This window comes from Oryctolagus cuniculus, chromosome 1 (assembly GCF_051225735.1).
Source record: "Oryctolagus cuniculus isolate XC-2025 breed Fujian yellow rabbit chromosome 1, ASM5122573v1, whole genome shotgun sequence".
In the NCBI taxonomy this organism is placed as follows: Eukaryota; Metazoa; Chordata; class Mammalia; order Lagomorpha; family Leporidae; genus Oryctolagus; species Oryctolagus cuniculus.
In genome coordinates, this window is record NC_142867.1 from 197483177 (window position 1) to 197498335 (window position 15159).

A 15159-nucleotide genomic window follows, 5' to 3' on the forward strand; every position below is an offset into this window, starting at 1 on the left:
GTCCCCGTTGCTCCACTTCCTGCCCAGCTCCCTGCTAACATGCCTGGTAAAGTAATGGATGATGGTCATAGTGCTTGGGCACTTGCACACACGGGAGATCTGGAAGAAGCTCCTGATTCCTGGCTTTGAATTGGCCCATTTTAGACGTTGTGGCCACCTAGGGAGAGAACCAGCAAATGGAAGATTTTTCTCTGTCTCTCCTTCTCTCTATAACTCTTTCAAATAAATGAATTTTTTGAAAGATTTATTTATTTGAAAGTCAGAGTTACAAAGAGAGAGAAGGAGAGGCAGAGAGAGAGAGGTCTTCCATATGCTGGTTCACTTCCCAATTGGACACAACGGCCGGAGGTACACCAATCCAAAGCCAGGAGCCAGGAATTTCTTCTGGGTCTCCCATGCGGGTAAAGGGGTCCAAGGACTAGGGCCATCTTCTACTGCTTTCCCAGGCGATAGCAGATCTGGATCAGAAGTGGAGCAGCCAGAACTCGATCAGGAGCCCATATGGGATGCTGACACTGCAGGCAGTGGCTTTACCCGCTATGCCACAGCGTTGGCCCCCAAATAAATAAATCCTAAAAAAATTCAATATCATGATTGGCACATGGTAACATTATTTTTAAAACATTAATTTTTAAAAGGATACTAAAGAATTAAACTCTTTGAGCAGTCTTCCAAATATTAAATTATTTCTTTTAATATATGAAAGCAATCAAGAATTTCATGGGAAAATACATCCTCATAGATCAATATGCGATTCCATGCATTTCCCCGTATAAGCCAAAATTGGAAGGAAGGGATGGAAGAAGGGATAAAAGAAAAAGAGATACAATCTATTTGGGAGAAATGCAAATCTAGGAACTAAGAAAAATGAACACAATAATCTTAAAAATCATTAGGCCTCCTTTTCATCTCACTTTCTTTTCCTCAAACTTCTCCTTCCCTAACCAGAGTCTATCAGGCAAGTTTCTTAAGTTTAGGTCCTTTAGAGACATGTGCCATGTGAGCCATGAAATGGGAACCTGATAAAACAGAAAATAGGACAATTTCTGAATTTTATGGTTCTGGGAAACATTCAGGACTTAATAATACATGCAACAAACTTGGCCAGCATCACATTAAGCATTTTAGTACATTATCTCATGTCCTTTTTTTGACAGGCAGAGTTAGAGACAGAGAGAAAGACCTTCCTTCCATTGGTTCACTCCCCAAATGGCCACCACAGCCGGCACTGCACCGATCTGAAGCCAGGTGCTAGGTGCTTCCTCCTGGTCTCCCATGCGGGTGCAGGGCCCAAGCACTTGGGCCATCCTCCACTGCCTTCCTGGGCCACAGCAGAGAGCTGGACTGGAAGAGGAGCAACCGGGACAGAATCCGCCGCCCCGACCAGGACTAGAACCTGGGGTGCTGACGCCGCAGGCGGAGGATTAGCCTAGTGAGCCATGGCGCCAGCCTATCTCATGTCCTTCTGTCATCTCCAATTATCTATTATCATTCACATGTTTCAGGTTCAGAAAGATAAAGGATATGCTTAAAGATACATGACACTGACACCCAGCTCCCTCTGGTTGCAAGGCTTTAATACCTAAGATTTCCTGCATAAATACCAAAAGGCCAAGAGCTCTGCAGCAGTATGCCACTGTGTATAAAGTATTGCCTGCATACCCCTGAGGCTCATCTAGGAGAAACTCTTGTGTGGGCCTGTTACTAATCACATTCAAGGCAATGAACATCAAAGGTTTATCAGAAGTTCTGCAAATGGATACCTAAGGTTATCGAAAATGTCTATAATAATGGCTCAGGCAGGCTACACAGCAGGCTCATAGATTGACAAACACCCTAAACAGCACTCTGGCCTCAGAATCGGCCCCTAAGGCATTCGGATCTGGCTAAAAAGCCCATGAAAGCATTTCAGGAATGGAAAGCCAAGACACTCTGGCAAAAAATGGCCTACATGAAAGACCTCTGTGAGTGAGATCCAGTGGAAAGAAGGGACCATCAAAGAAGGAGGTACCTTTCTCTGAAGGGAGGAGAGAACTTCCAATTTTATTATGGTCCTGTCTAAATAATGTCGGAGTTTGTGGACTCAAAAGGCTCCCATAGCCTTGGCAGCTCATTACAAGAGCCTTGGGTGATCACTGATGTCATAAATAAGAGTGTCAATTGCTAAATCAACAACAGGAATCACTGTGCACTTGCTTCCCATGTTGGACCTCTATCCTTTATGAACCTGTACTATGAGAATTAATGATAAAACTTGTCTTCAAATAGTACTTTATACTTTGTGTGTCTGTGTGGGTGCAAACTGTTGAAATCTTTACTTAGTATAAAGTTGATCTTCTGTATATAAAGATAATTTAAAATGAAACTTAATGAAGAATGGGATGGGAGAGGGAGTAGGAGGTGGGACAGGAGTGGAGGTAGGAGGGCGGGTATGGGGAGGAAGAACCGCTATTTTCCAAAAGCTGTACCTATGAAAATTTATTAAATAAAAGAATGGCTTAGAACTCTACAAATCCCTGCTACTGAAAAAGAAAATGCCCATTAACTGCCTGACAAGCAAAATCTTGACTTCAAATCTGGGAAATGTGATGAGGCAGCAAATCCTCTGGAAAGGCAGGGAAGTCCTGGTACCTGCATTGGCAAGAACAAATAAACAAATACTAGAAGGAAAAATTTCTTGGAGGAAGGACAATTAGGTGTGAAAAATGAAGCTGCCAGCTATGCAGGCAGGCAACAAGTGGCCATGTCTGAGCAAGATTGAGGGTGATTTGAGAGAGTTAACAATTGAAGATGACACTTGAGCAAACACATAAGTGATGCCAACAGTGACACCTGAGTTAGCAAGTGCTGTTGTTTCAAGCCACTAAATGTTTATGAGGGTAACTACGTCAGATATCCGTAATTTAAACTAACTTTCCAACTCCATCTCAGTTGGGTACTGCTTGTACAACACTGTTTATATTGTAGACTGAGCGTATCAGTGGCAATACAACAATATATCATTGAATAACAAGAAACTTCCTTCTGTTTTTGGGGACCGTATTTTTGGATAAGACAGTGTCATAAACTCTTCCAGAATAGAGGGGTTGACTTGATACCAGACTGCCAATTAGCACAATTATGGCCCAAAGCCAAGGAAAAGGAATTTCCTTTTGGTGTTTGTTTCTTTCTCATTTAATTGGTTTAATCTTGGGCCCTATGTTGTGGTGCAGCAGGTTAAGCTACTGCCTGCAATGGATGCTAGCATCCCATATTGGCACTGGTTTGGATCCTTGCTGCTCCACTTTCTTTTTTCTTTTTTTCTTTTTTCTTTTTTTTTTTTTTTTTGACAGGCAGAGTGGACAGTGAGAGAGACAGACAGAAAGGTCTTTCTTTTTTGTTGGTTCACTCCCCAATGGCTGCTGTGGCCGGCGCATTGCGCTGATCCGAAGCCAGGAGCCAGGTGCTTCTCCTGGTCTCCCATGCGGGTGCAGGGCCCAAGCATTTGGGCCATCCTCCACTGCACTCCCGGGCCACAGCAGAGAGCTGGACTGGAAGAGGAGCAACTGGGACAGAATCCGGCACCCCGACCGGGACTAGAACCCGGGGTGCCCGCGCCACAGCCAGAGGATTAGCCTATTGAGCCGTGGCGCCGGCCTGCTCCACTTCTGATCCAGCTCTTTGCTGGACCTGAGAAAGCAGAACATGGCCCAAATGTTTGAGCCCCTGCCTACCAAATGGGAGATCGAGATGAAGCTCCTGGCTTTGGCCTGGACCAGCCCCAGCCGTTGGCAGCCATTTGGGGAGTGAACCAGCAGATAGAAGGCATGGGTTTATTATTTTACACTTAAATATAGTTTATAAGCCAAAACAATTATTTCTCTTTCTGTAACTATGCCTTTCAAATAAATAAATAAATCTTAAAAAAAATTGGTCTAATCTCCAGCAACTAAGAAAATTATGAAGTCCAAACTTGCCTGACACTTCAGGCCAATGAAGGTCTGCCTGGGGGAAATAGTAGGGGTCAAAGGACCATAGCAAACAGGTTTCTGTAAAACAATTTCCTTTCAACTCTACAATGGAGAAAACTCTGGACAGCTTAAGAATGGTCACAGTCTCAGGGGAGCTCCTTCAACATGTCCCCAACCTGGCTTTGCAGGCACTAGAAAGCAACCGTATAAAACAGACACATTCAGGTGCCATCGTTGTTTTGTTTTGTTTTTTAAGATTTTTATTTATTTATCTTTTAAAAGGTAGAGTTACAGAGAGAGGGAGAGGTCTTCCATCTACTCCCCAAATGGCTGCAATGGCCAGAGCTATGCTGATCCAAAGCCAGGAGCCAGGAGCTTCTTCAAGGTCTCCCAATGGGTGCAGGGGCTCAAGGACTTGGGCCATCTTCTACTGCTTTCCTAGGCCATATCAGGGAGCTGGATGGGAAGAGAAGCAGCTGGGGACTTGAACCGGTGCCCATATGGGATGCCGGCGTTGCAGGCAGAGGATTAATGTACTGTGCCATGGCGCTGGCCCCTATCATTGGGTTTTGGATCTCAGAACCCAGGAATTAGAATCACAGAAACATCAGGTCCCAACCCTTAGGCAAAATTTTCTTATTTTAGGAAAAAGAAGCTGTTGTAAAAAGATATATGCCCATGGTGGGACACCCTGCCACTTCACACACCCTAGTCTAATGCTTAGTTTTGAAAAACCAACAGAAAAATTTCCCATAAACACTGCTGTCTGAATCTCAAACACACCACCTTTAAATACCAAATTTTAAGCAAATAATCATGGAAGATACGACTGTAAACATATTAATTCATCGAATTAATGAATCAAAAGTGATTTCTAGCCATATACTATGGGTAGTTTAGTATAGTGAAAAGGATATAAGCTTTAGAGTGAGAATAATCCAAACTAGAATTTAACTATTCAATCATGAGCTACATGATCTTTGGTTGTCATTTAAGTTTAGGCCATTTTCTCATCTGTAAGATAAAGCTTGCTACATTTACCTTAGCATGATTTTGTGATGATTAAATGGGATAATTCATTTCTAGCACTGCATCTGGTAAACAGTTAAGTGCTTGGTAAACATCTGCAATTTATTATTACAACCTGGTGAGAAGGGAGGCAGGACAGATCAAGGGTACAATCAGCTAAACAGACTTTAATTCTGGTGCCCACTGAAGGCATTTTTACATTAATGGACCTGACAGCCTGCCTTGACCCTTGAGCTTGGTCAAAGGTTCACAAACTTCTCCCTGGAGGGATGTACTATGAAGCAATACAAAAGGAAAGTCTTGTTGGGTACCTGGCCTGTCCTAATCTCGTCTTATTCTAGCTAGGCTAGCTGGATGTAGTAGAATTGTTGGGTGTCTTAGGAGGTTCAGGTTCTTATCATTAACACAGGAAAGAATTCAAAGATGGGGCACAGACAAAGGCTGGTAGGAAGACAGAATTTATTGACAGGTAAAGTACACATTAGTCAGAGTGTGGTCAGGATTGCAAAGATGACCTGTTGCAGTGCCCAGGAGCTGAGGTAGATTCCAAACTTTGGGCGAAACCCTTTACCGTGTTCAGGGTAGGTCTTTGTTTGAACAGGCACAATTAGGATAACATGCTCTAAAATACATTGTATGTTTCATTAGCCTCTTGAGTCTCAAGAGGTGTATTTTTTACTAGTATAATGAGCAAAAGTTGGTCAGCAATCAAGATGGCTGTTCAAGCTGGTAAAACCTTGTTTATCTGCTCAGTGCAAGGAGATAGTTGGGGTCTGCCTACTTATTTATTGATGATAAGGGCCTGTTTCTTGTCAGAGATAGTTATGACATAGCAGGTCACCAGCAGAGGCCAATTATTTGCCTATTCTGTTTTACTAAGCCAACCATCTAGACTGCCTCAGAATGAATACGATGGCAGCAGGTCAGAATCATCTGGAGGGCTTTTAAAATATCTGCCCTCTTATTTATTTTTTGATAAGAAAATAAAATGGTACAGTCACTTTGGAAAACAGTGTGGCAAATTTTCAGAGTATGATCCAGAAGTTATATTCCTAGGTACAGATCCACGAAAACTGAAAACATATATCCACAAAAAAAACTTACCCATGAAAGTTCATAGCAAGATTATTCATAATGGCCAAAACATAAAAACAACTCAAATGTCCATCAACTAATGAATGGATAAATAAAATGTGGTATTAGCCATACAACATAATACTATTCCTCCATAAAAAGGAGTGAAATACTGTTACATGTTGCAACACAGATAAACCTGAAAATATTATGCTAAATTAAAGAAGCCAGAGACAAAAGTAGCATAATGTATGATTCCATTTATGTGGCCAGAACAAGCAAATCTATAAAAATAGAAATTAGTGGTCATACTGGGGCAGGAAAAACAGGGAGTGACTAATGATAGGTACAGGTATTCATTTTGGGGTGATAAAAATTTTCTGGAATTAACAGCAATGGCTGCACAATTTTATGAATATACTATTAAAAGCACTGAATATAACTCTTTAAGAAAGTGAATTTTATGGTTCATGAAGTGTATTTAAATGTAAAATAATAAATTCATGCCTGGGTGTCACCCGAGAGATCCTGATCTAATATGAGGATTCAAGCATTTAAAGACATAATGATAAAACTGGGAAGATAGGCCACAGAATGAAACAATATGTTTATTAAACAAATGACTGACAAGACTCCTATCTGGGGAAGTGCTTTGGCAGAGCAGATTAGGCTGCTACTTGCAATGCCAGCATCTTAAACGGGCGCCAGCTTGAGTCCTTGCTGCTCCACTTTTGATCCAGCTCCCTGCTAATGCACTTGGGAAAGTAGCAGAAGATGGCCTGAGTACTTAGGCCCCTGTATTCACATGGAAGACCAGGATGGAGTTCCGGGCTCCTAGCTTCAGCCTGCCTAGCCCCAGTCATTTAGGACATTTGAGAAGCGAAGCAACAAATGGAAGATCTCTCTCTCTCTATCTCCCTTTCTTCCTGTTACTCTGCCTTTCAAATAAATAAATCTTAAACAAAAGAAAAAGACTCATATCCAGAATACACAAATTGGTAAGGAAAAAACAGACAACCCCCAAATAAGCAAAGGACCCAAACTGGAGTTCCCAAAAGAGAAAATCCAAATGATAAGTTAAAAATAAGACAAGATATGAATTTCATACTCATTCAGGGAAATGCAAATTAAAACCACAATGAAGTATAATAATAAAATATAAATTTTCAAAAATCTTCATTAGAAAGTTCTAGTGAGACAAAGAGCAATGGGATCAGCCATATACTACTAGAAGAAATGTGTATCACTTTGGAAAACAGCTGACATTTAGTAAAGTTGAAGATATGCATGTCCTTCACCACAATAAGAACCCATGTGCTCTGTACTGAAATACATGTATAAGAGAAGGACACTCAGAGTTGCATTGTTCAGAATAGCCCCCAAATGGATAAAATTCCAACAGTCCATTAATAAGAGAATGATAAATTGCAGTATGCGCCAATGCAGCAAATAAAAATGAACAGAATAACAACAATATGCAAAAACATAAATGGAACTCAAAAGCATAATGTTGAACAAAAGAAGCAAGACACAAAAGAATATGTACAGTGTGGCTCTATTCATACAACAGTTATATGGTTTAGGGATGAATAAATAGGTGGTAAAACTAACAAAGAACAAGAAAGTGACTAGCATAAAGTCAGTACAAAAGCAAGTTACACAGCGGGGCGTGTGGGGTGCGGCTGTGTTCTATTTCTTGATCTGGATAGATAGTGCTTGTTCTTTATACTGTACACATTCTAGTTTTATGCATTTTTCTGTATAATGCCATTTTAAAAATGATAAAACAGATTAAATAATTTTTCAGTAAGGGTAAAACTTCCAAATGATCTAATATAAAGACAAGGTTGAGGAATACTACATTAAGGGAGTGTTCATCAGAAATATACTTCTATAGAAGTTATTAAAGGCCCAGAGTGGGGGAGGGATCTAAACATTATGTTAAAAGTGAATACTTCAGGCTGGCGCCGCAGCTCACTTGGCTAATCCTCTGCCTGCAGTGCTGGCACCCCAGGTTCTAGTCCTGGTTGGGGCACCGGATTCTGTCTCGGTTGCTCCTCTTCCAGTCCAGCTCTCTGCTGTGGCCTGGGAGTGCAGTGGAAGATGACCCAAGTCCTTGGGCCCTGCACCCACATGGGAGACCAGGAGGAAGCACCTGGCTCCTGGCTTCGGATTGGCGCAGTGCACTGGCCGCAGCACGCCAGCCATAGCGGCCATCTGTGGGGTGAACCAACGTAAGGAAGACCTCGCTCTCTGTCTCTCTCTCACTGTCTAACTCTGCCTGTCCAAAAAAAAAAAAAAAAAAAGGGAGGGAGGGAGGAGGTCTTCCATCTGTTGGTTCACTCCCCAGTTGGCCGCACTGGCCAGAGCTGCACCAATCCGAAGCCAGGAGCCAGGAACTTCTGGGTCTCCCCCAATGTGGGTGCAGGAGCCCAAGGACTTGGGCCATTTTCTACTGCTTTCCCATGCCATAGCAGAGAGCTGGATTGGAAGTGGAGCAGCTGGGTCTCAAACCGGTGCCCATATGGGATGCTGGTGCTTCAGGCCAGGGAGTTAGCCCGCTGCGCCACAGCGCTGGCCCCTTCTTGTATATTTTTGTAATGTTTAGGTATAACAGTGAAAAAGTACTGCTTTTATTATAATAACCTAATTTAGTAAAAGAAGATTTTAAAATTCTTTTGGAAAGATACACACAAAAAAAGATAATAAAATTAGTTGCCTCGGGGGCTTGGGTGTTTGCCACTGGCATCCCATATCAGAATGCCAGTTGGAGTCCTGGTTGTTCAACTTCTTATCCTGTTCCCTGCAATGTGACTGAAAAAGCAGAAAACTGCTCAAATACTTGAGCCCCTGCTACCCACATGGGTTACCCAGATGGAGTTCTTGTCTTTGGCTTTGGCCTGGTCCAGACCTGGCTGTTAGGGTCATTTAGGGAGTAAATCAAATTTAATAATTTTAAAATTTATTTTTATAAAGATTTAATAAATCTTAAGGAAAACTGGCTGCCTCATGAAAAGGGAATGGAAAGGGTATTTCTCATTTTAAAAAGATCTATTTTGGGGGGCTGGCACTGTGGCATAATGGGTAAAGCCGCTGCCTGCAGTGCCGGCATCCCATATGGACACTGGTTCAAGTCCCAGCTGCTCTGCTTCCAATCCAGCTCTCTGCTATGGCCTGGGAAAGCAGTGGAAGATGGCCCAGGTCCTTGGGCTCCTGCACCCACACGAGAGACCCAGAGGAACCTCGTGGCTTCTGGCTTTAGATAAGCACAGCTCTGGCCAGTTCGGCCAACTGGGGAGTGAACCAGTGGATGGAAGACTTTTCTCTCTCTCTCTGCCTCTCCTCTCTGTGTAACTCTGCCTTTCAAATAAATAAATAAATCTTATATTTTGGGGCAAGCGCTATGGCACAGTAGGTTATTCCTCTGCAGTGCTAGCATCCCATATGGGTGCCGGTTCTAGTCTCGGCTACTCCTTTTCTGATCCAGCTCTCTGCTATGGCCTGGGAAAGCAGAAGAAGATGGCCCAAGGCTGGGCTTCTGCAACCACATGGGAGACCCAGAAGAAGCTCCTGGCTCCAGATCAGCCAGCTCCAGCCGACTGGGGAGTGAACCAGAGGATAGGAGACCTTTCTCTATCTCCTCACCCTCTCCCTGTCTGTAGCTTTACCTCTCAAAATCTTTTAAAAAGAAAATCTATTTTATTTATTTGAAAGGTAGAATTACAGAGAGAGAGGGAGAGGGAGAGAGAGAGATAGATGTTCTATCCACTGGTTCACTCCCCAAAAAGCTGCAACAGCCAGGGCTGGGCCAGGCTAAAGCCAGGAGCCAAGAGCCTGGAGCCTCTTCCTTATCTTCCACATGGGTGCAGGGGCCCAAGCACTTGGGCCATCTTCCACTGATTTCCCAGGTGTATTAGCAGGGAACTGTACTAGAAGTGGAACAGCCAGGACTCAAACTGCTGCCCATATGGGATGCTGGTGTCGCAGGCTGAACCTGATAAGCTACAGAGACAATGCCAGGCCCAGAAAGGGTATTTTCATCATACTTTTTAAATTTTGAACCTAAGTGAAAATAAATGCTTATTTGACATTTTATTTTAAATCTTTTTCTCCAGCAGCTTTTCACAGAGTCCACTGCCACAGAAAAGCACATTAGCAGCCTTTTTTTTTTTTTTTTGACAGGCAGAGTAGACAGTGAGAGAGAGACAGAGAGAAAGGTCTTCCTTTGCCGTTGGTTCACCCTCCAATGGCCGCCGCGGCCGGCGCACCGTGCTGATCCAGTGGCAGGAGCCAGGTACTTTTCCTGGTCTCCCAAGGGGTGCAGGACCCAAGCACCTGGGCCATCCTCCACTGCACTCCCTGGCCACAGCAGAGAGCTGGCCTGGAAGAGGAGCAACCGGGACAGAATTCGGCACCCCGAGCGGGACTAGAACCTGGTGTGCCGGCGCCGCAAGGCGGAGGATTAGCCTAGTGAGCCGCAGTGTCGGCCACATTAGCAGCCTTTATAACTGCTCTGGATTCTCCCATTCCCTACTTCCCTCTACCCTGTAGTGAAACAAGGTATCCTCTCAGAAGAGGACCAATATTTTACAAATGCAAGGCGGTGTGCTTGTCATTGCCCTTTTCCTAAATGTGAGTCCATTATACTTGCTTGGAGGCAAAACGAATGCTTTCTTTGTCCTTAGACTGCTACAGTGGGTTATTATAAAAAGAATTACTTACCTCTAAGAGGAGCTCCACACTATCCACCTGAAGCTCTCGCAGTCCCACTATCTGTACCACATGCTTGCTATCTTCTCTTGCGAAGAGCCTGCAGATGCAAAAGCACGGTTGGTATGGTTCTGCTGCTGTAAAAGACATTTGTTCTCTCCTCCTCAGTCACCATTCTACCACTCCCCCATTTAGTAGCTCTTTTGCCTTTTGGGTAGGAAGGATATGCATCCTCCCCTAATCTCACCTCTTGACCTCAGCTGCAGGCTTCAGGGAATAGTCTGATTGCTGAAACAAATCAACATCTTTGGCTACTTTTAAAATATGAACACATAGGGGCCGGGATAGTGGCGTAGTGGGTAAAGCCGCCATCTGCAGTGTTGGCATCCCATATGGGAGCCAGTTTGAGTCCCAGCTGCTCCACTTCTGATCCAGCTCTTCGCTATGGCCTGGGAAAGCAGTGGAAGATGGTCCAAGTCCTTAGGTCCCTGCACCCATGTGTGAGACCCGGAAGAAGCTCCTGGCTCCTGATAGGTACAACTCCAGCCATTGCAGCCAACTGGGGAGTGAACCGGCAGGTGGAAGACCACTCTGTCTCTGCCTCTCCTTCTCTCTCTGTGTAACTGACTTTCAAGTAAATAAATAAATCTTAAAAAAAAAAATGAACACATAACCAAAACCTATGCCAATCAGTGCATGGCATGTTCCTGGCTATAGTGATTGGTTCAGGCTTGGATATGGGATCTATGCTGGACCAACTAAAACAAATTCCTGGTCTATGGTTGTTAAGTGCTTGGTGGTGAGATGCCCTCCCTTCTCTCTCAGAAAGTGAAAATGCAGTCCTGAGAGCAGTGGCAGCCATTTTGTATCTACAAAGAGAGCTAATTTGAGAATGCAGTTAACACCAAAGAAGGTAGAGCAGAGAGATGCAAACAAACTGGGTCCTTACAATATCACTGAGCTATTGTGGCTGGTGCTGTGGTACAGCAGATTAAGCTGCCACCTGCAACACTGGTATCCCATATGTGCTTGGGTTTGAGTCCTGTCTGCTCCACTTTCAATCCACAGCATGGAAGATCTTTGTGTCATCCATCCCTCCCTCCCTCCAACTCTGGCTTTCAAATAAATAAATAAATATTGGGGGGATAAAGGAATGAAAAACATCCTTGAACTGTTGGAAAAAATCAACCCTAAAGATGAACTGTCCTTTGGTCTTTCCAGTTATTTGAGCCAATGATTTCCCTAAATGGTAAGACAGTAATAACAGAGTCTTCTTTTATTTGCAGCATAAGGAGTCTTGATACATCTTCTAATATAACAAGGAAGAGATGGAACTCCGTCTGGGTGCCTCAGGCCTGCATGTGTGGTAATGAACAGTTATGGTCTACTATCATCATTAAGCTAGATCAACTTGGAGGCATGTGTTGAATCTATCACACTACCTAAAAGTACTTCTCCCCTAATAAGATACTGATTAAGGTTAGGAATGGAACTCCACTTCATTGCCAAACACAAATTATTTCCTAAATTTTTCCCCCTCAGGCTATGTGTCACCACAACTTTCCTAATTTTTACAGACAGAAGGGAGGAAAACAGCTTTTCTAGTCTACAATCTTTCAGAAAACAATTATATTGAAACAGGCTTCTGGAATAAAAGAAGAATCTAGCTTTCAGAGTCCTCAGGTCACTCCTAAATATACTTCCCAGGCCCTATGCTCTGAGATCACCCCTAGAAAGGCACCCAATGGGCAGCCCAAAAGATACTGCTAGATTTTAAAATCCTGTAAGCAAGAATTGTATTTCTATCACTTTTCATATAAAGGTATAAAGGGGTCTAGCACTGTGGCGTAGTGGGTAAAGCCACTGCCTGAAGTGCTGGCATCCCATATGGGTGCCAGTTCAAGTCTTGTGGCTGCTCCACTTCTGATATGGCTCTCTGCTATGGCCTTGGAAAGCAGCAGCAGATGGCCTGAGTCCTTGGGCTCCTGTACCCGCACGGGAGAACCAGAAGAAGCTCCTGGCTCCAGATCAGCCCAGCTCCAGCTGTTGTGGCCATTTAGGGAATGAACCAGTGGATGGAAGACCTCTCTTTCTCTCTCTGCCTCTCTGTAACGCTGCCTCTCAAATAATAAAATAAACCTTAAAAAAAAAAAAAAAAAAAAAAAAAAAACAGGGATATAAAAACACTTTATTTTCTACATTTAGGAATTATTTTTAAGATATTTAAGATTGTTTTCCAGTTTAAGAGGCAGATTGAGCCCATATACTTCTGTCTACCCTTATCAAAATCCAGTTATCACTACAGAAAATATATCTTATTAAGAAAACAATAGGATAAAGCATAACCACATAAATAAAAAAATATCCTATCAGTGGATGAGAACATTACAGAAGTCTCAAGAATAGAAAACAAAGAGATCATATTTTCTAATTCACCAGAAATATTTTAAAAACTCCACAGCTCAAGACCCTTGCAGAGTTAAGTGTGAACTTTCCACAGTGAATTTCAGAGAAACTTCAAATCCAAGAGTTAGTATATTCCCATCTCCCTGATGACAATTAAGAATGCCAAGGGTAATAATCTAGGTAATTTCTTAAAACATTGTGCTATGGTTTAGATATTTTTAAAGATTTATTTATTTATTTGAAAGGCAGAGTTACAGAGAAGAGAGACAGAGACAGAGACAGAGACAGAGAGAGAGAGAGTCTTCCATCCTCTGGTTCACTCCCCAATTGGCTGCAATGGCCGGAGCTGTGCCAATCCAAAGCCAGGAGCCAGGAGCCTCCTCCAGAACTCCCATACGGGTACAGGGGCCCAAGCACTTGGGTCATCTTCTACTGCTTTCCCAAGCCATAGCAGAGAGCTGGATCGGAAGTGGAGCAGCTGGGTCTCGAACCAGCACCCATATGGGATACTGGCACTGCAGGTGGTGGCTTTACCCACTACACCACAGTGCCTACCCCGGATATGTTTTGATTGTATCCCTGAGAGCTTAGTCCTCAGCGTGGCAGTGTTTTGGTGGTAGAACCTTTCAGGTGGAGTTGAGTGGAAGGTAATTAGGTCATGGGGCCCTCTTTCATGAATAGATTAATGCTGGTCTCATAGGGTGGGCTGTGTCTTATAAGAACGAATTAGTTCCTCTAAGAGCATGTTGTTATAAAAAAAAGTAAGCTTAGCCCCTCCCTGCTCCTGTTCCCCATCTTGCCATGTGCTCCCACCATTGTGATACCATCAGCCACGAGACCCTCACCAGAGCGAAGTAGATACTGGTACCATACTTTTGAGCCCTGTGAGCCAAATAAATTTCTTTTCTTTATAAAGTACCTTGTCTCAGGTATTTTGTTACAGCAACATAAAACAGACTATGAAAAACTGCATTCAGAAATAGCTAGATGGGGCTGGAACTGTGGCGCAGGGGGTTAAGCTGCTGCCTGTGACACCGTTATTCCATATCGGAATGCCAGTTCAAGTCTCAGATGCTTAGCTTCCAACCCAGCTCCCTGGTATTGCATGTGAGAAGACAGCAGAAAATGGCCCAAGTACTTGGTCCCCTGCTACCAATGTGGGAGACTTAGATGAAATTCCCAGTTTTGGCCTGGCCTCTGGCCTGGGAAGTGAACCAGCAGATGGAAGATCTCTCTTTGTCTTTCAAATAAATAAACAAATCTTTAAAATGTGTGAAAAGACAGCTAGACATCCTAACTGCCCCTTCACACAAACAACTCTCCTCCACCCCACCCCAGGAGAGCACAACAGTGGACTTTATTCTCATGCCAAGTGTTCTTTAATGGAACTGGGTATTCTGACTGGAAAGGGCTCCTAATAAGGGTGTTGGTGCTTAGAAGAGAAGCCATGATTGAATTAACTTGAGGCTTCAAAATCGACAGAGTAAAAAAGGTAACAATTCCCAGAGCACCCCCAAAACAGCATCCTTTTATTTGGCTGCTGTTGTTTAGGACCAAATCCTGAACACCTGTACTTTCTCTCAGTTGTGACATACTCAAAAGCCCCCTTTTTTGTTGGAACAGTGCACAGAACAATGGTATACCTAAAGCTACCCACTGGCTTCTCCAGTTAATATCCTAGTGCCCATACACATCTGGGCCTGCCCTACATGGTGTTCCTATTGAACTGAAGCTGTTCACCCTTCCCCCATTCCACTGCTTGTCTGGAGCACATGGAACTTATACATGCTTTTGGTCTGCTCCTCAGAGGTTTGGACATCTTTGACAGGGAGGAGGGCAGGCAGCAGCAACTGGGGATGGGGGACGGGGCATTAGTCTCAAGTTGATTAGGTTTTCCCAGCCTTCAACCATGCCTAGCCTCAACTCACTCCTCCTCACATTCTCCAATCTGGTTCATTCTGTTATGACAACCCCTTATCTTTTTATTCCC

General features: G+C 43.5%; 1 protein-coding gene across 2 annotated transcripts in view; it reads right to left on the minus strand.

Moving 5' to 3' along the window:
- KIF24 (kinesin family member 24) overlaps positions 1-15159 on the minus strand; it is an 87920-nt gene that overhangs the window by 24326 nt on the left and 48435 nt on the right. For both annotated transcript variants that reach the window (XM_008274282.5, XM_002708025.6), the window contains exon 6: positions 10776-10863. In XM_008274282.5, the coding sequence (XP_008272504.3) occupies positions 10776-10863 (88 nt within the window). The remainder of the gene's footprint in view (positions 1-10775; positions 10864-15159) is intronic.